This window comes from Zonotrichia albicollis, chromosome 10, assembly GCF_047830755.1.
Source record: "Zonotrichia albicollis isolate bZonAlb1 chromosome 10, bZonAlb1.hap1, whole genome shotgun sequence".
NCBI classification, from domain to species: Eukaryota; Metazoa; Chordata; class Aves; order Passeriformes; family Passerellidae; genus Zonotrichia; species Zonotrichia albicollis.
Genome location: NC_133828.1, coordinates 27,477,639 through 27,502,489, shown reverse-complemented (window position 1 = coordinate 27,502,489; position 24,851 = coordinate 27,477,639). Strand labels below are relative to the sequence as shown.

Below are 24,851 nucleotides of genomic sequence, written 5' to 3'. Positions count from 1 at the left end.
TGTATTGAATTCAAGTCCAAATCACACTCCCATCTTTATTAATCAACACTTAAAATATGCTAGAGTCAGAGAATACTACTTAGCATTGCACTTCTTCAGTTTTCAAGTTTTTCTTCAAGTTTTCAGTTTAAAACTTTTTCCTGAAGTGCCAAACAGGAATTCTGTTTGGCATCTCAAATCAAGCCTTTTTTTGAGACTGAACATTCTCAAGAAGAATTCTGTAGTTCAAAAGGAATGTTGTCCTGAAGAAAAACTTGAAAATAAGCATATAAGGGACATTATTTGTTATCTCTCTTGATATCTTCTTTGCAGCAGCTGGCCAACAGCGATACACAGAACAGCTGAGTGTCAAGCTGTTTATGAAACATTTTTCCTTTTGTTTAGTCTCATCTTTGTAAAAGATTAATTATTACAAGGGAATTTTGAAGCTCTGAAAGGGTGAACAGATAAAATACTGTGGAAGACAATTCCAATGGGCTGAAATTCAGGATGCACTAAAAATTAATCTACAATGTGAGTTGAACTGATTTTCCTCAACAACAATTTATAAGCAAAGTTGTTTTCTTTTCATTCTTTAAAAGGGTGAAAGAGGTCTCCCTGGGCCACCTGGCTTGCCTGGAGAAACTGGAGTAGGATTGCCAGGCCCAAAGGTACAAAAATCTCATATTCTGTATTCCATGTATTGTAGGATAAGGATCAAGACAGCTGAGCTAATAGACTTGCTGATTCACAAGAAACTTCAAGACCATAAATGCTGGTTTTGTGGTACTGGAAAGGTATTTTGTATGTTATCAAAACTGTTTACAAACAGTTGCAAACAAAAAGTACATTTTAAGTATATACTTTAAAGGATTTTTTTACAGTAGTTGTTATGCTTGACATAAACTACCAAGAAGAGTATGATTAGGTAAAAACAAATTCATAGTCTTAAACAGAAATTAATCTGTGCAAAACAGGCTTGTTGGTTTAGATGACTGGCATAAAAAGAACAGAAACTGCAAGACAGAAGATAGAATACTGACTTCTTGGGAAGGGACAGTAAGTGATACATGACTGGGTGCATGAAGGGAATAATGAATCTTTTAGACTTTTTAGACTCAACATCTTCTTCTGTCAAATGCAGAACTGACCTCTCCCCTAAAGCTGTGACATTGGCCCAGTTCAAAGCCTGCTGGGCCTTGTGTGGTGTATGACTCTGAGGACACTCAGGTTTTCTCTGCTGTTCCTATAATCTCCTACATCCAACATTTCAAGCACAGAATGCCTGATGAGTTGTTATATGCTGCACACATAAAAATTCCTAAATCAGGCATATTCAAAGTACATCTTTCTTTGAAGGGTGACATTGGTTTGACAGGAAGACCAGGCCCTGTTGGCCCACCTGGAATTGGTGAACCAGGATTTATGGTATGTCTGGTTTTTTATTTGGTAAGAGGAAAGCAGGACAGAAAGTAAAAATTCTCAATGCTTCCCCATAAAAATGGGGAAGATTTAGCACACAAGAAAATGTGTGCTAAGTTATACCATCTCCTTTCTTCTACCATTTCTCACTCTTATACATATTATGTTGTCTCACTCTTGTTTCCCTCAATAAACTGGAAATGTTTCCAATTTCTTAACTTTTCTAATTATCATATCTCTAAAACAGGTATGAAAATAAAACATCTGATGCAAAACCACACAAATATATAAATAAATCTGTCCCCTAATAGATTAAATAGTGTGAAATCCCTATGTGATAACTTTGAAGTTGACTGCTTTTCAGTATCACTAGAATATTAACATCAGCATGGCTTTGAGGAGGAGACTTTCAGAATTTATAGTAGGTTTGGCTCTGAAGTCTCTCCCTACTTTTCCTTCCCTTCCTCTTCCTGGCAGTTGTAAACTCCATCTCTTTGTGGTAATTCAGAAAACCAGCATGTCAATTTTATGGTCCTTTTTCTCTAAATATCAGGCAGGACCTTTTCCTCAGCTATTTACAGTACAGCAGACTTAAATTCATTTCTCTTCACCTGGATGAAAGATTTCTAGTGCAACCACAAGGGAAATTTTGTTCAGTTTTTTCACAAGTACCTTTTTCCCATTGACAAGGCAAAATTTGGAATAAACATTTCATAAGAGGTGCTCCCATGAAAAAGAGAATCATTGTTTGGTAGGTGAACTGACTGATTTCAAACCTGCTTGAAAATACACTACTGGAGAGCAGTGAGTTCTTGCTGAGAGCCCAAGAACAAGAGCATTTCAAATAAGGATGGTGGTGGCAATCAGTCCAAGCAGGGCAGTAACACTTCCAGATTCTCTTCAATAACACCACAGAGCAAAGACCCACTCTGTGGGATGAGAGATGCCTGGATGTTAATCTTTCCTAGCCAAAAAAATACTGCTATAACAAGAGATACTGATTTTAAAAAATATTCTAAATATGCTTATTTTATTTATTTTAAAGTGTATGTGCTTCAAAAGAAGTTCCTTTTAATGGCTTGAGTCCAAATATCTATACCTTAGGAATTACTCTAAAGCTCTGTGCAGAAGGAGAAGCATATTTAGGCTATGCAGAGACAAATTTATCAGCATTCTGTGATGTATGTGTGACCCCAAGCAATAAATCTGAGTAAAAATCTTTAAAAAACAGATGCAAGAAAACACTGTGAAGCAGGCTTAATATGCACAGGTGTTGGACATGCATATTTTTTTTGTCATTTTCCCCTTGTGCATCTATCAGATCTTTTTTCAAAAAGAGAAGGGCATGCTATTTCTCTCTTTGCCAATTACAGTTAAATCTTTCTACAGCTTTGTTTCTTTCAGCATTACTCTGCATGGGCTTTCATCTGCTTCTGTCTCTCATGATTATACTGATACATTAATAAGGATTAGCAAGAATTTGTAAAATGGAAATTTAGGGCGTGAAGATTCCAAAATGTAAGGAATAGAAATTTCATCTATATAACCTGTGATTCCTTAGGAACCTGAAGGGTATTGTTACTGCTGCAGGCCAGAATGCTCATCACTTACTCACTGGGAATGCTGTGTCACTGCAGTATCTGTCACAGACTGTAACTACACCAAGGTCTGAAGACCTGCTTATAACAGACAGTGACATAGAATACACTGCTGTCCATCTGAGTGATTAATACATATCCTAGGTCGTTTTAAATTCTGTTAACAGGGGCCTCAAGGACCACAAGGTGTTCAAGGAGAAAGAGGCTCACCAGGAGAAGGGCTTCCAGGAGCAAAGGTACAACAGTCAAAGGGTTCTAAGACCCGAGCAGCACCATTAAATGAGTGCATGCCAAAACAAGTCCATAGAAGGCACAGGAATCTGAGAAAGTATCTTGTAAATTAATATTAAGATTTTCCATCAAACAATCCAATATATTTTGATGGAATTCACTTGGTTCAAACATGACTTGTAGGCATAGCTAGCCTTTGGGGCCTGTAAAGCCAATATTTAATTTACCTGATGCTTGATTTGTGGGATCTAAGCCTGGAATGAATTCCATAATTTCAAAAAAGCCTCAAGCATTTGACTGTAAATAAAGCACCATTAAAAGGTTCCTAGATGAAAAATTTAGCATTTTGTTGTTGGGTTTTTTTCTTAATCCTTATATAGAGACCTTTACTGTCACTATAAAAACAGGCTAAGCTTCTTACAAACCTCAACCACTGGCTTATGCATTTTAGCAGAAGACAATTCAATTTGTTGGAAAAGAAAGGTGCTGTTACTAATGTGCAGATCCAGTGGCAGTAATGAGAGCGGTAGTTGTACTCCATGGATGGACTTACTAGAAGATTCCTTTGCTGCCCACTGAAAACCAGTTCCTAGGCTTTGGCCTTGGTTACAAATAACACAGTGACACAGATTGTACATGAACTGAGCAACTAAACAGTTTTCTCATTTTTATGCAAGCACCAATTCTGCTTGAGAAAACAATAAAAAAATGGTTTCACAGAGGCAGATCCCAACTAAAAATCAGATTTTCTGTGAGAGTAGCCCTTCACTAAAAATCTTAGGATTTCTGCTTAGCACAATACTGTTGTCAGACCGGTTAAAATTTAACTGCTGCTAGCAACATAATATCTTCAAACATCCAGTGTGTATTTTATGATGATGAATTATAGAAATTATTTAACCTCTTTGTTGATGGCTTGTATCTGCTTAGCAGATCTCATGAATGAAAACTAACAAAAATACAATTTGAAGAAAATGCATTTCAAAATCACTGAATTGCCACTGAAATACCAATTCATGTGGGAAGAAACACTACAACTAATAACTAAAACACAGCAACAGGGCACAGTAGGAACAAGCACTGATGGATGCATAATCTAACCAAAACTACTAAGCAGTTGAGATGGATAGGCAGAATAAAATAATCAAAGAGAAGTTCTGTTAGCATTATTGGAACTCTTCATTCTATAAAAAGTGTACTACTTTTTATTGCCAAGTCTGACCTGGAGCCAAGCATGGATCAACAGAGTCCATATGTATCTCTAATCCAATCTGTGGCTGCCAAGCATGTCAGTTCTTTGGTTTTAAACACATTTTAAACTGGTGATTTGTTAATCTAAGCAAATTTGCAGTTGTTTTCTTCAAGTCTTTTTACTACAAGCTCACAGTTTAGTAAAAAGGATAATGAAGGCAGATGTTCTAAAGCATCAGGAGTAAAGAATGTTATTTTAAATACAAATCCTCATAAGGAATTTCTGTCAAAGTTAAAATTATGGAATTGGTTACTAAGGATAGAAAAGATCTGTCTGGGGTGTAATTTTATTGTCTTGGGTGATTTTTTTACTATTTAAACTATTAAACTTTTACTATTAAAAGCTGATATCTGCCTCTACAGGTTTTATTAAGAAGTACAGAAAAGCACAATATTTGTACCTTTTTTAGTAACTGGCACTTTCCCCAAGACCACTATTTTGTAAATGAACATTTAGAAAGACAATGACGTTTACAAATAGACTTCTATAACAATACAGTCAACCTGTCTTCAGTGGGAGCCAGAGCCTAATTACCCCACTTCAATGAGATTAACCCACACTTTAATGAGATTAACTCATGAAAAAAAATAAGCAGAATTCAGTTTTTAGTTAATTTCAGTACTCATCCCTGCAGGCCTTTAAATCAGCTGTGGGTTTGCTATTGATTTGAGAGGAAGCAGAACAGGACCTTAAGTAATTGAGGTGGGCAGAAAGATAAAAAAGAAGCTTGTTCAGCTCTTTCAGCAGCAATTCAGCAATTTCAAATTGCAGGGCAAACTCTTTTGAAAAGATAATCTCTTTGGTATCCTGGAACACAGATCCAGGAGCAGCTTTCTGGTTCTTTTCATTTTGGTTTTCATTATGACAGAGAAAACACTGTCTCTAGTCACTTCAGAGAGAACAGCTGTGTGTCTCCACAGTTAATAACTTATTCGTTTTTCATGTAGGGAGATCGTGGCTTTGATGGACCTAAAGGCCCTCGTGGACTTCCAGGCATCAGCATAAAAGGTGACAAGGTGAGCAATAAATACACCAGGGGATTAATGGAGTGCAAATAAATCCTGTACAGGGAATACAGGGTTGATACTCATTGCAGAAGGTACAATGAGGCAAGGAACCCCTAAAAGACAATGGACAATGTGGTATTTAGTAGAGATTTATGCCCAATAAATTCTCCCAACCCATATTAACATCCTCATATTAAAATAGAAGATGTTAGAAAAAGCATCTGATTCTGTGTGAAAGTTAAGGTTTAAAAAGGGAAAAAGAGACTAGAGGTTGTTTGCAACTGACCCAGTGGGGAAGAAATGCATGTGTGAAAGATAAAAGGTCAGATCCCCAGCTTTACTGACTTCAAAAGAAGTCAGCATGTACTGACTAGCAAGGGAGCTGTCCCAGAGTGTTTCTGTATCTTTGCACAACTAAGCTCCTGTACTTTGTTTGCCAGGGTGAGTGTGGTCCCCCTGGTTTACCGGGATCAGCTGGATTACCTGGAATTGGAATTCAAGGAGAAAAGGTACAATTTTCCCTTCACCCCACACTTCAGTATATAGTAACAGAGACTATTTTATTTTTTAATAATTACTTAACTACTCTTCTCAGGGAGTGGAGGGCCCAAAAGGACCACCTGGCTCTAGAGGGCTACCAGGACAGGGGATACCTGGACCAAAGGTCAGGGAATTTTCTGAAGTAAAAGCTACTGCGCTGTTTTTATCATTATGTTTCATGATCAAGAAATGGTCTATCTCTGTAAATATTTACATTAAACTGGATTGCTGAAAACCAGTCCAAGTATTGACATAGATGCAGGAAAATATTTTCTTTATTGATACTATAAACCATACAGCAGATCCTACTCCACTGAAAAGCCTTGGTAAATTAAAGCCATGGCTACTTATTTAGGTTTTTGCTTGACTCACACAGAAGATTTCAGGCGCCACATACCAGACAGTGAGCTGCACTTTGCCTGATACACTTCCACTGAGAGGGTTGTCTGCCTTCAGCTTGTGGTTTCTTCATGGCACGTGGAGGTGCAGTAAACCTGTTACAAAAACTAGCTGCCCTTACAAGACAGGACCATCCCAATTTCCATATCATCTTTTATTCTCACTGTACTGTTTCCATTCCAGAAAAATACATACATAGATACATTAGAGATTGCCTGCCTTCCTTGCAACTCCTTCCACCTATTGTCTCACCTCAATTTGTACCTACGTATCCAGATGTCAAAAATGGTCTGTGGTGCAAGGAAGACTACTTTTTCAGAAGGAAATCTCTCAGAATAATTTAGCCTTAACTGATTCACAAAATACAGAACTGTTAATGAAAGACATCACCCTAGAGGTGTTGGAATGGAGATTTAAAGTAATTTCCTGAAAGATGTGACAAAGTTCTGAAGGCTATTAAAGCATGATATAAAGGAACTAGAGGTGCAAGTGGGTCAAGTGTCCATGACAAGTAAAGAATTTTGCAGAATCAAGTATCACCTCTTACACTTTTAAGTGACTGTGCAGGGATATGATTACCATTGCTAAAAAGTAAAAAATAACATTTGTCTTTGGATGTCATATATGCTCCTGAAATATCAGCTCTTTGGCAGGAAGGATTCCCAGGGACATACAAGTGTAGATTTACAGCATTAATAATTTCCACTAACAGCTCTTTGGTGACAGCTCAAAACATGTGGCAAATTGCCAATCTTTGTGACCAAGGGTTTAACACTTCTTACTACAGACAAGATTACACTAATCTTTCTTAAAATTTACACAATGAACCGTATGCTTTTATATTTTTCTTAATAATGCTGTTAAAAACTAATATCTGTTTAAGGGTGAACAAGGCTTGCCAGGAGAGACTGGAGTGCCAGGAGAAAGAGGTATTGGAGAACCTGGTTCTAAGGTACATTGTTAACAGAGGAATTACTTAATCTATTTATTCATTTGGATTATAAATTTATATTTCCTGAGTATGCTTTCTGAAGCCACATAAAAACAGGCTTAGACATAACTTTTAGATTCTTAGTATTTTGAATTTTTAACAGAGAGTTTCAATGACCTCCAGATATGGCAGCATTTTAAATACCCCTGTTCTGTAAAAAATAGTAAGATTTGTGGTGACTGGAAACTTTCACCTGCCTGGCTCATGCTCAAGTCATCATTGCACACAGCTCACCGACAGCTCTGTGGAGAAAACCATCCAGAATATTGAACAGCTGCCAGAACTCACAGCCCCAAGTGTAAGCTACACTGTAGCAGAGAGGTGAAAACAAACCCAGAACAGTGGTTATTGGACTGCTCCTTCCCTTTCCACACAGAATGTGGTGGAAACAGAGCAGCTACATCCTCAGGCCTTCATAGGAGAAACCAGCTGTGCTGGTGGACAGAAAGAACAGCTGAGTTGCTAAGAGGAGAGGAAGCTGTAACCAGATTGTCTTAGTGCTGAAGTGCCCAAACAGTAACCAGTCCCTATGACATTAACAGCCAGATTAATATAGAATAGGGGAATCAATGAAAATGTACTTTTGTGACAGTGGAAAGGCACAAGGCTATCCTAGTTTTGGTCTGGTTTGTTAGGGATTTGTGACAGGGGCTGGAAAAGAAAATTATTCCATTTCTCTCTTTAATTTCACAAAAGACAATAAAACTGACAGAACCCATTTCACCACAAATTCATCTAAAACCAAGACACGCTCCTGAATCTTACATAATTAGGGCCATGATAATTCCAATGACATTAATTGATTTGTATTGATATTCATCAGCAAGATGTCAATCATTGTGTCATAATCAGTTATAGCTGATATTTCCTTCAAAGGCTGCCACTTAATGAAATTATTCAGCTTATTTTTTAAGAATAAGCTGGATCATTAACAGCTAATAATTTTAATTGCATAGATAAAATGCACACTTCAAAACAATCAGACAGTAGGATAGTACCAAGTAATGAAAACTGTCTTCATAAAAAAAGACAAGACTTCATATGCATAAATGTTTTCTACAAATATATTTAAAGTTAAAAAAAATTAAATAGATTTCCTTAATTCAGAGAAGAAATAATACTGAGTTTGCATTTAATAGAAGAACTTACTTTTTACTGATGTCAGGGTGATCCAGGGCCTTCAGGACTGGCAGGTCTGCCTGGTCTTCCAGGAGAAGATGGAGCCCCTGGACAAAAGGTTGGTTCATCTCTCTGTGCAGTCCCTCTGTTTCACCCCAAGCATTGCTATTCTCCCTGTGCTGACACCCAAACCTAGAAGAGAGAGTGTTCCTGGACAAGGGGAAAAGTACCACATTTTTTTTCAGAAAAACAAATCTCTTTTGAATATACTTTTTTAGGAAAAACTTCACTTTTTCTAATGTTTTGGGGTGGGGCATTGCCTTATCTTGTTTACTCTTGTATGCTTTGTGGAATTCATTAAATGCCCTGCAGCTCAGGAGGGAAACCACTAAAATGGGTATGGGCAAGATTTACTGGCCTTCTGACAGTGTTTTTTAATAGATTCAGAATTTAAGGTAATATACTCAGTGTTCAGCTGTCTCTAAGGAAATGTGCTACTTCTCACATTCCACATGGAGCTGTACAGTGCTTGCTTCTGAATATGGGAAAGAGCCCCTGGACACACCTGACAGCAGTGGGAGCTTTGTCACTGACTCTGAAAGGTCCATGGTCTTCATGAACTTGTTCAAGGGAATGCCAAGTTTGTCTTGCACCATGTCCATGCAGTGCTCTGAGACACTCCTTTGATTTTTCTATTCAAGGGTGAACCAGGGTTGCCTGGTCTTAGAGGTCCTGAAGGTGCTCCAGGGATTGGAATACAGGGGGAAAAGGTGAGGATTTCTTACTAAAGGTGTCACTCAAAACTGGAATGTTCCAGGAAAAGGTTTGTCAAAAAGACTTCTCTTTTTTTGTCCAATATAAGTAACAAAAAAATATTATTCTGGACTCATAGTTGCTTCAATTTTGTTGTAATTATTACAGCCCAGTAATCTGCTTGAACAGCCAATTTTCTCTTGAGAACTTTACAGTATTCTTAGCTTTTCTTTGGGATCAATTGATTTGCCCTATTTGCCTTCAAATAAAAAAAAACCAAAAAAACAAGTACTAGTAGCTGGATTATATTTTCCTGTTTTGATTATTTTTCCTATTATCTTTTTAATGTAATTACTTAACCTGCTTTTCAGCTGCAATTATTCAACCTTTAAGATTCCATTTGGCTTTTATTTTCTTCACAGTATTCTGTGGTAAACTGATTTATTTAATTTTGGATGAAATCTATGTCTTTTAAATTGTATAAATCCAACACTGGATAATTCCTGAGCAGAAATAACTGACTTGCCAGTGAAGGCAATAGGAACAGCTCATGTGCACCACCTACAAATAGATGTTTGCTATCTTTCACTGACATTTACAATTGATTTCAGTTAATACATTCTTAAATTATTTGACATGTGTGACATGTCTTTTCCATTTCTGTAGGGAGATCAAGGACAGAGAGGAATACGTGGACTAACAGGACCAACAGGAATGCCTGGACCTGTTGGAGCTAAAGTGAGTTTATTACTGTGTTATATGTGTAAAATACTCTCCCAAAGCTGTACATTGTTCCAGATCTCAGAAACAACTGCTCTAGAATCAACTTTATAAAAAAATAATTTCAAAAAAGTTCAGCAAAGGCTTCTCTTAGCAAGAATCCCCATGATCCCTACCAACAACTGGCGGTGTTTTTTAAAACCCTTTGCATTTCCCATATTGCTTCCCTGTTGGCTTGGAAAATGTAAAGCTACATACTGTTATTTTTATACTGAAATATTTGAGAAGATAGTATGGTGTATGGCATATAAATACATGACAAGACTTTATTTTCCCTTATACTGACTCATGGCTGATATTCTTTTATGGGTTTGGAGTTTCTGTTAAAATACTCAGTACTTGATGAAAGCTACTCCAGGTTTATCCTCCAGTTCCTTATTCTTTTGCTATTTATACAAACAAGAGTATTTCCCCAAAAATGAAAAAAAGGCAAAAAAGTAAAGTGAAAGATACATTTTAAAAAATCTACTCTAACAGAAATGTATAAATGTTTTCAGTATACCTACACAGCTGGGCAGGGAGTCTTGAGCACTGTATGTGGTGGACTAAGCCTTGAATACACTAAGAAAGGGACTTCTAAAAACATGTTTCTTTAGTGACTGAGAAGAATCTCATTTCCATGGAGAAAACAGAATAAGGTTGTTTTCAGTTCTCCAAATATTAGATTGATCTCTGAATAGAAAAGGTTATTAGAAATTCTAATCAAATTTTAATGGAATTAAATGTAAATTGTTGCAAAAATGTTTTCTCTGTGTGATTGTCATGCTCACTTTCAGAAAAATCCATTGTTTTTTCTCTCCTACCTTCACTGCAGGGAGAGCCTGGTGCACCAGGGCGTCTTGGAATGCCAGGCCCTCCTGGAAGATCTGTGCCTGGACCAAAGGTACCATCCACATTCCATCTCCTAGTGCTTAGAAACCCAGGGTGGAAGCTGAAGTAGGCTATGTTAATATTTGTGTCAACAATTCCAGCCTTATGAGGTCAACTAAGACTTCCTCTGGATTGCATCCAGTCTAGCTACCACTGTGCCCTGGTATTAACTGTATGCCAGCTTGAGGTGTGGCCTACTTTTGTTCATTTCTTTATTTTGAGTAACTTTGGATATCAAAGCACGTTAGTTTATTCTTTGTATTTTTTCTATTTACTCTTTCATTTTCATTTATGCTTTTGGTGTTTTTAATGTTTGCAATAGCAATAAATAAAATGAGCTGTTATGTTCATTATATATGAATTCATACGAAAGAAACCCACAGCCTGTGGTGTTTAATGAGATATGTAAGCAGAGAATTTATTTTCTTCATTGCAGGGTGACATTGGGTTACCTGGTCTTGCTGGACCAATTGGAGAACCAGGTTTTGGGCTTCCTGGGGCAAAGGTAGCTCCTAAATTGTTAAACTGATTTCTGATACAACTGCAAAATAAGGCAGGAGGATTTCAGTGAAGCAGCAACAAACCTCCTAGGATGGCCCCAGTGTTCCACTGAAATGTCCCACAGTTAATGTGTGTGTCCTACAACTCTGGCAGAGTAGAAGGATTTGCAGAGCTGGATAACCAAGGATGGTCAATCCTCCAGAGTCTGTAACTGTAACCTTTCAGATGGCAGAGAACCAGGAGAGGAATGACTGTTTCTAACTGGTGTGAATTCAGAGAGAACACCCCATTAACCCTGTTTACAACAGCCTACATGTTCATTAGCAAGCAGCTGATTTTTCTCAGCCAGGCTCCTTTGCTTCATTCATAACTTCAGGGTTAACTTCATATTCACAACACAGGGTTCTAGTGTAAGAAGAACATGAACATGTAGCCAATCTCTAATGGCTTCTGTGTACCACTGCCTGTGGTACCTAGATTCAACTTTCATAAGCCACTCTTCATTCCAGCAAAGATTTTTCCTGAGACCAACAAACTCAGGACATACAAACCTGTGTTTCTCCAAATATACTGGATCTTGCCTGCCCCTCCACCACCTTTTTTTCTTAGTGAGTTTGACAGTACTTTTGAATACATCCCTAATCCCTTGTTCTTTGAGTGAACTGAACAGAGTAACAGAAGCATGAGAAACATGTGACAATCTCTATCTCTTTTTGATCAGTCAGTGGTTTTCAAGATTTTTACATTTATTTTCATCAGGAGGAGAATATGCTGATGGAATCACATAATTTTTGGTATAGAACAGTCAATTCAGAGAACTTCATGTTGTCCCATTTCTGGGGATCTAACAGGAATTAATCAACTGGAAACATATCCTTTGCTCAGAGTTGCAAGTCTCACTTCCCTCAACCTTGAGCCCCCCAAAGCTCTTTCAATTGGGCAATACTGCATGTTTCTGTGACTACATTCTTCACTTCTTGCTGTCTTTGTCAGCATTTATGGTTCTGCTTTTGCTTAGTTCTTAGACACACAAGCATACAGAGTAAAGCCATAGAGGGTAAAGCTTTTTACAGCCTAATTTTTTAAGTTATTTTTGCATGGGTCTTTTTTGCCACTGTTTTAAATGCCCATATTTTGGGTAGCTACAGGAACAAATGCAATCTTGACCATCCATTTTATAGTAACTGAGCAACTCGCTGCACCCCCCAGTGTGGCTGGGAGGGTCAAGGTCCTCTGAGTTTTTTTGGTAAATCTGTTCCTGAGATACTCCAGCTGTCTGGATCCATGAAAGGAGTTGAGTTGTACATTTCCCATAGGAAGAGCCTGTTATACTCCAAGGGTTTAATGAGGTTCCACAGCATTACAGGAAAATAGAATTCTAGAACAAATTATGATAAATATATGAGAAATACAACTAAAGTAATTTCTTCTTATATGTAGGCCACAAATGACAGCAGAGATCTTGAAAAATATTAAAATTAGTGACTCAGGACTGTAGATCATGAGCACTATTAAATGTCACTCGTTTAGTCCAGGATTAAATAAACCTAAAATAATAATTCACATAGTAAAATACATTAGCCAATAGACAGATAAAATCAAATTATATTTGCCAAGTGAGTTTGACTTTCATGGATAATTTCCTGCTAGCAATTGTCTTGGCATTCACTTAGCTGTTTTTCCTGCCTTCATCAGGGTGAGCAAGGCCTCCCAGGACCCCCTGGGCCCTTTGGGCAAAAAGGAGATGGTTATCCTGGCCCACCTGTAAGTTTATAGATGTTTCCTTTATGTGAATTGGGAAGTAATAAGTGCTACACCTAAGGGGTTATCCTACATGTCTGACATGCTAGGAAAGATTTGCTGGTCTAAAAGCCTAAAACTCCTCAACTGTGGAAATGCACTTCAACACAGAATAAAATGAAATCTCTCTCTCAAATAGCACATCATCATCCCTGTCCTCTTCTCTTGATACACCCCATAACATATTCCAGGCGGGTTCTTTTTGCCAAAGTATCACTGATGTTTCAATCAGTTCCCTCAAAATCTTCCTGCAGGGTCCTGTCCTCTGCCCAACCGTCCAAAATTTATTCCCAAACAGGAAAATACAATCTAGCTAAGCAGCTGGATCCATATACATCCCAGAACCACTGAAAAAGCAACTGATGTGCAAAGAGCCAGAACTAATGGTTACAGAGGCCTTTATTGGTAAATATAACCAATCCCTTCAAAGAGATGCAAAGAGAAAAGGCTCCTCTCCTTCTTCTCCCTTCCCTGCACATGTGTGCAATGCTGAGCTCACACATCCAGTCTGCTCTCAGTGTGCTCCACCAGCCCTGGCAGTTTCCTGCCTGTGCAGTGAGGAAGGCTCAGAAAGATTGCTGGCTACAGGCACAGAGTTTGGAGCACATATACTTGCATTTGCCTATGCTAAACACAAGCAAAAGTGCTTGCATTTGCCACACTGAGGAACCAAAATTAACAAATATCAACATGGAAATTGATTTATAATACTTTCTGCTATTTTTGTGCAACCCAATGAAGAACTGCTTCTGCAACTGCCTCTCCACATTAGATCCCTCTACCTTTAAACACATTCAAGCCCCTGCATGACATGCAACACACATGTAAATGCTACTGACACTACTTCTGGCATATCAGAGTAAAGTGTAACCAGTTGTAGATCACAGTGATCCCATTAAGAGACAATATAGTTTAAACACTACCATGAAAATATTAACAAATGGATGTAGTCAATGTAGCTGTAAATTAAATTTATATTTTGTCTGTGCATACAATTTCAGGGCTTGCCAGGCCCCCCTGGGATTCCCGGTGAGCAAGGCCCAGATGGAGTTGGACTACCAGGACCTAAGGTACAGGCTTCAAGTCCTAGAAAAGCAAATGCTTGTGTATACTCTACTTCATAGAGATACAATTCCTACCCATAGGTCATAGTCAGAATTCCTATTTAATCCAGCTTTAACTTTCTTCTCAGTATATAAAAGGTAAATCTTTTTTGGTTTAGGTTTGTTGAGTTTTTGTGGGTTTTTTTGTTTGGAGAATCTGGAGTTCATTTTATAATACGGGAATTGTAATTCCTGTGTAACTGCATAATTGACTTGAATACGCTTAGACCACCAGCCAGTGTTTATCCCCAATAACTTCACTGCCCTGCCAGCAATATCCCTGGGTTAGCGTTGTTTGGACTTGCACAGTGCAGTTCAATAGTTCTTTTTGTCCCATTTGTGTGTAACAGATGCTTGGAGTTCTAGAGATACATTAAACTTTGGTATTCACTACTTATTTCTTAAAGTATTGGCTTTCAGGGTGATCCTGGTAGTAGAGGACCAGCTGGCCCTGCCGGTCCCCCAGGGAAAGGCTTGCCAGGACCAAAAGTAAGAGATTTAAACAACTATGTCTCTCTTTGTCTAATTTCTAAAATAGGGGGGGAAGTATACTACAAAAATGTGTGATTATGTATAGACATCTGCATGTTTTCTGTCTTCACTGGAAACAACTAATCCAACAAATAATCTTTATTTTGTAGAAAATCAAAAATATTTATGGTGACTAGGCATAAGCCATAGCCTCCCTGTGGCTGCATATGATAAATGATAAGGTGATAACCAAGCAGTGAAGATCAGTGACAAAACATTTAGATCCTGCAGACATTAGCTGCAACAGAGAGGCAAAAATTTCTTCAGACCTAGCATTGGTCAGAATTAAGGGCCAGGCAAGTACTTACCATGTCTTGCCTATACTACTCTTACAGCTATAGGCACTACTGTTGAGTTCTTTTGGAATTAACTCCTCTTTTTTATTGTATAAATAAAAAAATCATCTAATAGCCAGTATGAGGATTGATCCCTGCAAAAAGGATTATATTTGCAATTATTTTGTAACCATGACAAAGGCCTAAAAATAACTGTAACTATAAAAAGCAAATTTCACTGTGAAACCTCCCAAACTGGAAACTCTCATGCTTCTACAGCTGTTTTAGAAGTCTATTGAATACAAAAGAAATTGTTTGAATGTAAATTTAAAGGAACTCAACAATGTCAGATGCAAAGATTATGCAACATAATAAGGAGTTACCTGCACACTGTGACTTACTGGTCCCTGAGATCCAGTTCCCATTGGCAGGAAGGTGGAGTCCAGAGAAAAGCAGTGGTGAAGCAAAGCACCTTCTCAGGCAGCACTAGTACCAAGAGACAGCATGTCCATGGGACCCTCACAAATGAGGAAATTGAGGATTTCATGCAGGGTTACTAGAATAGCAGTACAGACATAAAATTAATTTGTACTATATGGGTTTTGATTGCTTCCTGTGAGTAACACGGAATGGGAACATTGTTCCTAGAGTTTTATTGAAAACTAGCTTATAAATTAGCAACAAGTGTTTCTTTGCAATGCCACATTAGTATGTATTTGTATAGGTCTTGCTGTGTAATGGTGGTAAAAGGTAAAAAAACAATAATAATCTTCTCTTAAATTTTAATTGAGTCCCCAATGTGACACCAATAAAAGCCATCCTTCAATGCAGCATATATCTCCAACAGCAAGGTGATTCATGTTCACTAAGTATTAAGCCAAGTGACTCCTTCAAAGTATAAACTGGATTATTAAAATCTGACAAAGGCCAAAAAGAGTACTTCTCAGCTAGAGCAAACCAGCCTTATTCCCACTACTTATAAAAAGCCATGTTTGAGGGTAGAGGAAGGACAAGAAATTACACAGTGGTATAACAATTTCTTGTGTATTTTTATTATGAACATCCTCTAGGGAAGCATAGGACGCCCAGGGCCACCTGGCTCTCTGGGACCTCCTGGTGAAGGCATTCAAGGAACTAAGGTAAAAAGACTCAGTGTCTTCAATATTAACCTGTGCTGAGTGGTCAATCTGACCATCACGGTGTTAAAGAGATTTCACATTGTTTCTCATGTGAAGAGAGCCTCAGGCTAGAAAATGAGAAGGATAATGTGAGCACCTGCAAAGTATGTTCAGTCTACTGCTGCAAACTAGCCCAAGCATGTGTGTGTTGAGGAAAGAAGAATGAACTTTTATCAGTTAAAGATACCTTTACAAAATTAAAAATACCACTCCCTCTTCCTCAACTCTCATGCCACAGAAACAGTCTGAATTAGTTATGTGTACTACCCTCTATTCAGTAGAGAAAAAGCCTCCATCCTGAATGTGAGGTTTTTTTTGCCTTGTAATATGCACTTTTACCCAAAGCATCAGTCAGATCAGACAGACTCAAAAGATAGAAATAAAGGCAAAATGAGAGGGTATAAAATGGGATGGAAAGAGGAGAAAAAATAAAATTGCAATCAAATTAAAATTAAATCCAATAATGATCATATGTGTTTTCAATATTGTCTATCTTTATACTGAAGAAGTATTTGAGAAATATAAGTTAGCTACTACATTGTCTCAAGTGCCTCAAGATCCTAGTTAAAATGCAGTTTAAAAAACTTTCCCTTTGAACATTTTAAATTACTGTGTGATGAATGATTACAAAGGGTTAATATCACTACCTGTTTTATCATTAGGGGGAACAAGGCATTCAAGGAATGCCAGGACCACGAGGCCCCCCTGGAGATGGGCTTCTGGGAGAGAAGGTATGATGTCTAAATCAGAGATAATAGTGAGATAATGCCCTAGATGGAAGCCAACACACTCCAAATGATCTTTCACAGTCAGTTCTCATTGAAGGCATGTGAATTCTGTGTAAAAGGAGCCCCAGACACCAGAAGATTATATTTTTGTTAGAAGCTATATTATTATTTTATTATTAAAATAAGTATTAGATTTAATATCACTTCCTTTCACCTATCTGCTATGCAAAATTTTCTAACTAAATCAATGTGATACTAAATCAGAGTGATATTCCCTTTATTAATTTCTTCAGTGTTATCTTATTTTTCTAAGGCACAGATAATAATTTCCATCATGCAATAGCCCATAAAACCTCTCAGTCTGCATGTAGTTGCTTGAGATGCTTCATTGTTCAAACCACTTCATGTATTTTTTCCCATAAAAATGCTTAGCCAATACTACAAGTTATTAATGAAATTCACAAAGTACCAATTTGTTTAAATGATCTCTAACAAAGATGTCTAACTTATGTCACAACCTTAATGTGCATTCAACAAAGGCTATGAGAGAGAAATTTGAAAAGTGTAACAAAAACTGACATACAATTTCTGTCTGCTTACCACCATGGTTTTAAAGGGAGATCGAGGAGCTACAGGTGACAAGGGGAAAAAAGGAGAAAAAGGTGATGTGGGTGACCCTGGTTTATCTGGAGAACCTGTGAGTAACTCAGGTTTATCGCAGATGTTTTTGTAAACCACTCAGAAACAAAGTTGCGTTGTGTGTTCTTCTTTCTCTTTAATTACATATCATCTGAAACTTTCAAGAAACTGAAACTATTAAAAACTTTAAAAGCACAAAGAAGACACTTACTTGATTAATACCCCACTTCCCAGATGGATGTGGTTTCTTCCTTAAGGCAGTTGTCATGAACTCAACCAGCAATTAAATACTACACAGCCACTCGATCATCTACCTCCCAACACTGGTGTGATGGGGAGGAAAATTAGAAAAAAAAAGTTAAAAAAACCCACCTAACAAGCCAAAGACTCATGGATAGATATAAACCAGTCTAATAACTGAACCTATAAAAATAATAGTCTATAATAATAACCAGTCATAATCATAAAAAGCCAGGTGAAGCCCAGTAAGACTGCTCCCCACCCTGAGCACTGATGGGCCCCTCCCAGCCGACTCCCCCAGTTCCTGTGCTGGCAGTGCCCTCCGTGCTGTGGAATTTCCCTTTGGCCTGGCCAGGCCGGCTCTCCTGGCCCTGCTCCCCCAGCTCCTCGTGCAGCTTCTCACTGACAGGGCATGGGAAACTGAAAAGTCCCTGACTGTGGGTAAGCACCACTTAGCAACAACCAAAGCAACAGAGTGTCATCAACATGATTGCCATGGGAAATCCAAAACAGCACTAACCAGCTACTAAGAAAGTGAACTCTGTCCTGGCCAAAACCAGGACAGCAGTGAGAGACAACTGACAGGCAGTGACCCAGTGGGACACCTGAGGTCATCCACTCCCCACAGACCTCCTCAGGAGGCTGCAGGTACTACGTGCACAAGGCAGCGCACGTGCATCAGGACCACACGTTTTCTAGTTTAACTTTCTGTTGGAAAAATATTATTCTAATAACAGTATTGATGAAGTTGTATTCTGAATTACAATGTTACTACCTAATTGCAATAACTTAATTAGCAATCACTGTTACAGGGCAAGATGGGACCAAAGGGAGACCAAGGCCTAACAGTAAGCAAATTCCATTATTTAAATCCCATTACAGCAAGATATAAACAACACTATCAGATGAAATGTAGCCTTTTAATTATTTTGGAAAGAGCTTTCTGATTAGAAGCCGACTCAGCAATAATATAGAAAGAAACAAACTCAAATATTTCTGATTTTTTCTTATCTACTTTATCCCGAAATTGAATTAAAAGTTCCTGGTGACTTTAGGTATTTTTCTGCTATATGTTCTTTTATAGCTAGTGTTAGATCACCCAGGTGTGTACTTGCTGCAGGAAGGTTTTTTTGCAAGCATTTAAGAGTATGAAGAGCAAAGATCTTCAAACTTGTCATGGTCTATCATGCTAGGAACTTATTTATATTTCTGCTAAGCCTGTACCACATTTGAGTCAAATTCAGCAAAGTATGTCAGTGAATATATAAATATTACTACAGTTTATGATGAAAGCTGAGAAGCAGTAGCAAAAGGTTGTATTTGAAAGATTGACTCAATGCCAGATGAGTCCTGTCATGCACTTCAATATATGTAACAAATGATTGCTCTGAGAAACACTTTGTTCACATGCCACAGAAGCCCCCATTGCTCTGACAGACAGCTCTGAAGGCAGCAGCTTTGGGGTTTTGTGCTGCTGAAGGCTGGGTAATTGTGGGCCAGGTACATCAGGGCTGACAACTCCCATTCTGTACTGGTGCTCTGGCATATGTCAGCTCACTACAAGCAATCCTACGCTTCCTAAACTCGGGTCTATTTCTCTGCTTCCACAACATTTAAAAGGGATATCATATTATGCAGATGCTAAAATACATATGCCTTTCAGTTTAAATGAGAATCAATTAATCACAAAACATTTTTAAAGTAACAGGAGCTAATTGTTTTAGATAGAGATGTTAATGTGTTATCAAGTTATTGATTCCTGTATGCATATGAAATAGTTTATTGTAACACGTGGAACTCATTCCCAAGTTTGGAAGTTAAACAGTAAGATTTTTCTAAGTCACTGTAGGACACAAGGATTGATTATAAACAAAATATTTGTAAGTGTTAAAATTATAGCTCATTTAAAAGAGGCAAATTGTAAAATATTTTAATATTTAATTTTTTTCACATCCAGAGAGAAGATATCATTAAATTAATAAAAGAGATATGTGGTAAGGACTCAGGAATCTTTATGTTCAAATTCTGTATTTCTTTCATTATATTTGCATTCTTCTCTTTTCCTAAAGCATGCCAAATCAAGTCATTGTGATCTGGGTTTCTTTTATTTTTCCTTTGTAGGTTGCAGTATTAAATGTAAGGAAATTCCTATGGAGCTTGTATTTGTGATTGACAGCTCTGAGAGTGTGGGACCAGAAAATTTTGAGATTATCAAAGACTTTGTAACTGCTTTAGTAGACAGAGTAACTGTAGGCAGAAATGCTACCAGAGTTGGCCTTGTGCTGTACAGTTTAGAAGCTCGCCTAGAATTTGGGCTCAACAAGTACCCAACCCGCCAGGATGTCAAGCGAGCAATTAGAAAAATGCAGTACATGGGAGAAGGCACTTACACAGGCACTGCCATCCGCAAAGCCACCCAGGAAGGATTTTCTGCTGCTCGAGCAGGGGTGAGGAAAGTGGCTATTGTGCTAACAGATGGCCAAACAGACAAGAGAGAGGCTGTAAAACTGGACCTTGCTGTTCGAGAGGCCCACGCAGCAAACATCGAAATGTACACCATAGGAATCGTAAATACTTCAGATCCAAGCCAGGCTGGGTTTGTGCGGGAGCTGAATGTGATTGCTTCAGACCCAGATGGAGAGCACATGTATCTCATTGATGACTTTAACACCCTCCCAGGTGCGTCCAGGGACCTTTTATTCTGCCTTATATCATCAGACGCTTCTCACAAGGGGGCAGGCTGGGAGACAAGCATCACCTTTGTGGATATGCTTTGATGCTGCAAAGTAACAGGAATCTAGACATACAGATCCCCTTTGATTGTGGTGTCACATTATGGGGCAATGTGCCAATGGGGGAATGTCAGTCACCCAGTACAGGAAAACAGCTGCTTAAACAAGTTTTCTAAGATGAATAAGTGCTCATGCACTGAAAATCTGACTGTAAATAAGAATGAATCCCATTGTCATAAATGCTACTTGTTCACCTCCTGGGAAAATAATCCATTTTCATGTGGTTATTCACAGCAGCAAGATAGACAATTATTTTCCCATTAACAAATAGTAGTTACTACAAAGCTTAGATGAACACCCTTACCTAAGATCCCTGTATTTTCTACCATGTAGAGGACTTACATGCTGGCAAATTTGTGACCAAAAAGCACATACTCCAAAGAATCTGGAATAATCTTCTTAGATGTGTGTAAACAATCTGAAGGAGTTCTGGATTACATGCACATTAGCGACATATATAAGTAATCCAAATTTTAAGAATACATTGAATTTCTCATTACGATATGTTTTCGAATTTATTTTTTTTAACAGCTCTGGAGTCCAAATTAGTCAGTCAATTTTGTGAAGATGAACATGGCACCTTAGTATACAAGCATAATGAAAATGGTGCAAGCATTAGTGGGCAATCCTTCCAGTCAGTATCTCCAAGTTCGTTACACTACATACTTCAGAAGAACAATGGTAACAGACAATCACTGCCAGCACAGACACTCAGAGTATCTACAGCAGAAAGTCCTCTGAGTCTTGGCCATCTTCCTCAACCATCAGCCCCGGTATGAAAATTCAGCAGAAGTTTAAAGTATATATCTTTCTGTGCCACCTAACATAATTTGTACCATTTCCCCTAATTTTCTGCAGGACAGGTACTTTAACATGGTATGTTCAGAGCTACTTGTTCTGAGTAAGAGCTCTGATGTTGCATGCAGGCAATTAACTAATAGCTATAACTTATTCCTGATACTGTTACAAGGATTCCTTTGTTTAATACACTAATATTCATGCCACAGTGTGAATCATAACAATATTAAAAGCAATTACACTGTTATAATTAAGTCTAAGAACAGTAATTGAACTCAATTGTAGATTATAATTTTAAGTCTATAAATAAACTTCCATAAAGCTGAACTAAAAAAAAAAAATTATACAACATTTAGATAAGCCAACATTCCTGGTAAACCAACCAGGAGAAGTTGAAATTCTGGTTTTTAACACTGAAGCCAGGGTAAATGCAAAGGAAAAACACATGGAGGGCTTGTTCACTTTGGAACACTTCACAGTATCTGGAAAGAAACAAAATCAAATGCTCATTTCAGACCAATGTACCTCCTGTAGTCTATGATGCCTACGAAGAGGAACAAGATGAAGAACAACAGCCAACCCTGCTGGCAGGAAACACTAGAGGTATTTCTATTGTCATTCATTTCTTCATTTTCATTTTTGGCTCACGAAAAATCAATGTCTCATTCTGATTCTTTTCACCTGCAGCTGTGTTACCATTATTTTCATCTAAACAACCACCATCCAATAAAGGGATAACATCATCTCTCTCAACTGCAGGCCCCACACCAAGACCTGGTGGGTAACAGACCACTTTTCATTTTGTTACCTCTTTGCCTGGCACTAACTTTTAATAAGGCTTTAAGTCAGTGTAATTTTGTTCCATTCTCCAAAGACTTTGTGAGTCTGTGATGTAGAAGAGCAGTCGTTTCAGGATTTTATAACAGATCTAGTTGCAGTTCTTGTCTTTCCAAGTTCTGGATCCCACTGCTCCACTTAAAGCAAAGCCAGGCTGTCTGCAACCTGAGAGGGAGCTCCTGAGGGCATCCAAAGGAGAACACAGTGCTCACTGAGGGTGGGCCAGTCAGCAGGTCATTCATCAGCCAAGGAGGGGCAGTCTACACAGGGGGAGACTTCATTAAAGGCAAAGACAATGATTTCAGAATTGGACAGAAAGAATGGTTTTCTCTTTCAGAGGAGCAATAGGAAAAAAACAGTGTTTAGTAATTTTAAGTATAATAATTAGCTGAGTACTTAAAGGGTTGATTCTTTTTATATGAAATGTCCAAATGTATTTTGTTCATCATTTGGGGCATTTTCAGTTTCAGTAATAGTGTATTTTGATGGAGCAACAGAAGAGAGAGATAAAAACCTGTTCCCAATGTTTCCTGGGAACAGTGGCATGACTTATTCAGTCTCTGGCACTAATGTTTTTTTCAAAAAAAAGTGACAAGATATCAGTTGCAAAAGACAAAACATTAGTCACAACATTAAACTTCACAGAAAAATGTTTTCTATCTTATGATGTTATTAAGGTGAGTGAGACTAAATTAGTATGTCACAGTCCTCTAATCCATATTTGTAGGAGTTTTAAATTCAAAACTTATGCACATGATTCCTACCATTTTACTGGATAAGCAGCACAAATATCCACAAAAGCAAAACAAGAGTTTTATATTCTTCTGAGTATTTAATGTCCCTTCTCCCACACCAGAAGGAAAATTAATGTAATACAGAAGGATGCAGCAGATGCAACTAGCTTACAGCTCTTGGGCTTAAAATTTCAGCTTGCTCACAAGACTGGTTGAATGTAATCAGATTTCAAAAAATATATTTTAAAATTATCATATTCATATAGTTCGCTCTTTTTGTATGTGGAGGCATAATACTTTTATTTCTGGAATTACTGGAATCATGCCAGTAAAGGAACAGTTTATTTGACTACCAAGATGCACTTATAACTTGTCTTCAATATTAACATCTTTAGAACTAAAAGTGAATCTTAAACTATTGTGTAAGACTAGCAGGAAAAAAACAAAAACCAAAGTTTTAAAGGTAAAATCTATGGAATATAATTGATTTTTACAAACGGAATGGTTTCTATTCCTCTTTTTTTTTCATTTCAGAAAGTCCTGTGGGCCTGCGCTGCCAGCTGCGGCTGGAGCAAGGGCCGTGCCGTGCGTACACAATCAGATGGTACTATGACACACAAGCCAATGCCTGTGCTCAGTTTTGGTATGGGGGCTGCCAGGGAAATGCCAACCGCTTTGAGTCTGAGCAGGAATGCACACAGGCTTGTGTAGTTTTTTCTGGAGGTAGCAATTAGTCTCTACAATAAAATGATGAGGTTGAAGCTATTGATTGTTCGACTTTTTTATCAAGTATCCAGCGTGGTATCTAAAATCAAACCCAATAATTTACAGAATGCTAACATTAAGAAGTCACATGCACACTAACTAAAAAAGTCTACCTATGCAAGCATACTTAAACACTTTTAGTATTTCTTCTATGGCATAGGGGTTATACCAAAGTAGCAAATTTTCAACAGTATCAGGAGTACAAAATTTCCTTTTTTACTCAGTTATAGTTAGACCAGTGTAGCATTTGTCATAGCAGTTGCCCTTCCTTCACCTAGATCTTTAAATACTAGCATTGTACAATCACTAACTAGACCTTATTTTCAACTACATATATTGCTTTGGAAACCAATACTTGGTCATTATGTAAGTTCTTTTCCCTTTGTTATGGAAATCTAATATTTGGCATGGATTCTGCAATGAAAGCTTCACTTCTTTTAAATGAAACTATTCTCACAAATAGTATTTTACTATCTAAAGCACAAAACATCAACTTCCAAATGACATGCACAGTACTACTTAATCCAGATAAATAGAACAAATGCATCAACTTGTGGCCTATGTGCTCTCTGGGTCCCAAGACAGGGAGGTGGTTCAGTTACCCACCTTCCCTAAGCACATCACAGGTACATTTCATCCTTTTTTGTTTTCAGTAAACTCTCCTCAGTTTTTATGAGCTAGCCAAGATCCACGACAATTACAGTTAAAACACACTGACAGATTTCTATGAGTGAATATACCAATAACTGGCATTACTGTGTTGGGTTAGTTCATGTCTAAAATGGTCCTTCCAATGTGTTTCTCTTCTGGAAGCCAAGTCTAATTTTTAAATGCATTTTAATATTTTCATCTTCCTAACTATTTAAACTTATGTTTAAAACATTAAACAGCACAGTTTATTGTCTGCCATTGTGATATTACTTTTTACATTTATATCTGCTTGTATATGTTGAATTTCCTGTTATTTAATATACTTTAAAGCTTATTTC

General features: G+C 37.7%; 1 protein-coding gene across 1 annotated transcript in view; it reads left to right on the top strand.

Moving 5' to 3' along the window:
• The window catches only part of LOC102062469 (uncharacterized), a 33,489-nt gene extending 8,724 nt beyond the window's left edge, over positions 1-24,765 (top strand). Inside the window, exons 11-35 of the mRNA XM_074548524.1 lie at positions 582-650; positions 1,339-1,407; positions 3,167-3,235; positions 5,430-5,498; positions 5,930-5,998; positions 6,085-6,153; positions 7,312-7,380; positions 8,585-8,656; positions 9,240-9,308; positions 9,958-10,029; positions 10,886-10,954; positions 11,378-11,446; positions 13,138-13,206; positions 14,244-14,312; positions 14,766-14,834; positions 16,222-16,290; positions 16,992-17,060; positions 17,674-17,754; positions 18,749-18,784; positions 19,894-19,930; positions 20,058-20,615; positions 21,260-21,453; positions 22,042-22,129; positions 22,214-22,303; positions 23,632-24,765. Of these exons, the coding sequence (XP_074404625.1) occupies positions 582-650; positions 1,339-1,407; positions 3,167-3,235; positions 5,430-5,498; positions 5,930-5,998; positions 6,085-6,153; positions 7,312-7,380; positions 8,585-8,656; positions 9,240-9,308; positions 9,958-10,029; positions 10,886-10,954; positions 11,378-11,446; positions 13,138-13,206; positions 14,244-14,312; positions 14,766-14,834; positions 16,222-16,290; positions 16,992-17,060; positions 17,674-17,754; positions 18,749-18,784; positions 19,894-19,930; positions 20,058-20,615; positions 21,260-21,453; positions 22,042-22,129; positions 22,214-22,303; positions 23,632-23,831 (2,463 nt within the window). The 3' untranslated portion in view covers positions 23,832-24,765. The remainder of the gene's footprint in view (positions 1-581; positions 651-1,338; positions 1,408-3,166; positions 3,236-5,429; positions 5,499-5,929; positions 5,999-6,084; positions 6,154-7,311; positions 7,381-8,584; positions 8,657-9,239; positions 9,309-9,957; positions 10,030-10,885; positions 10,955-11,377; positions 11,447-13,137; positions 13,207-14,243; positions 14,313-14,765; positions 14,835-16,221; positions 16,291-16,991; positions 17,061-17,673; positions 17,755-18,748; positions 18,785-19,893; positions 19,931-20,057; positions 20,616-21,259; positions 21,454-22,041; positions 22,130-22,213; positions 22,304-23,631) is intronic.
• The last annotated feature ends 86 nt before the right edge of the window (positions 24,766-24,851 follow it).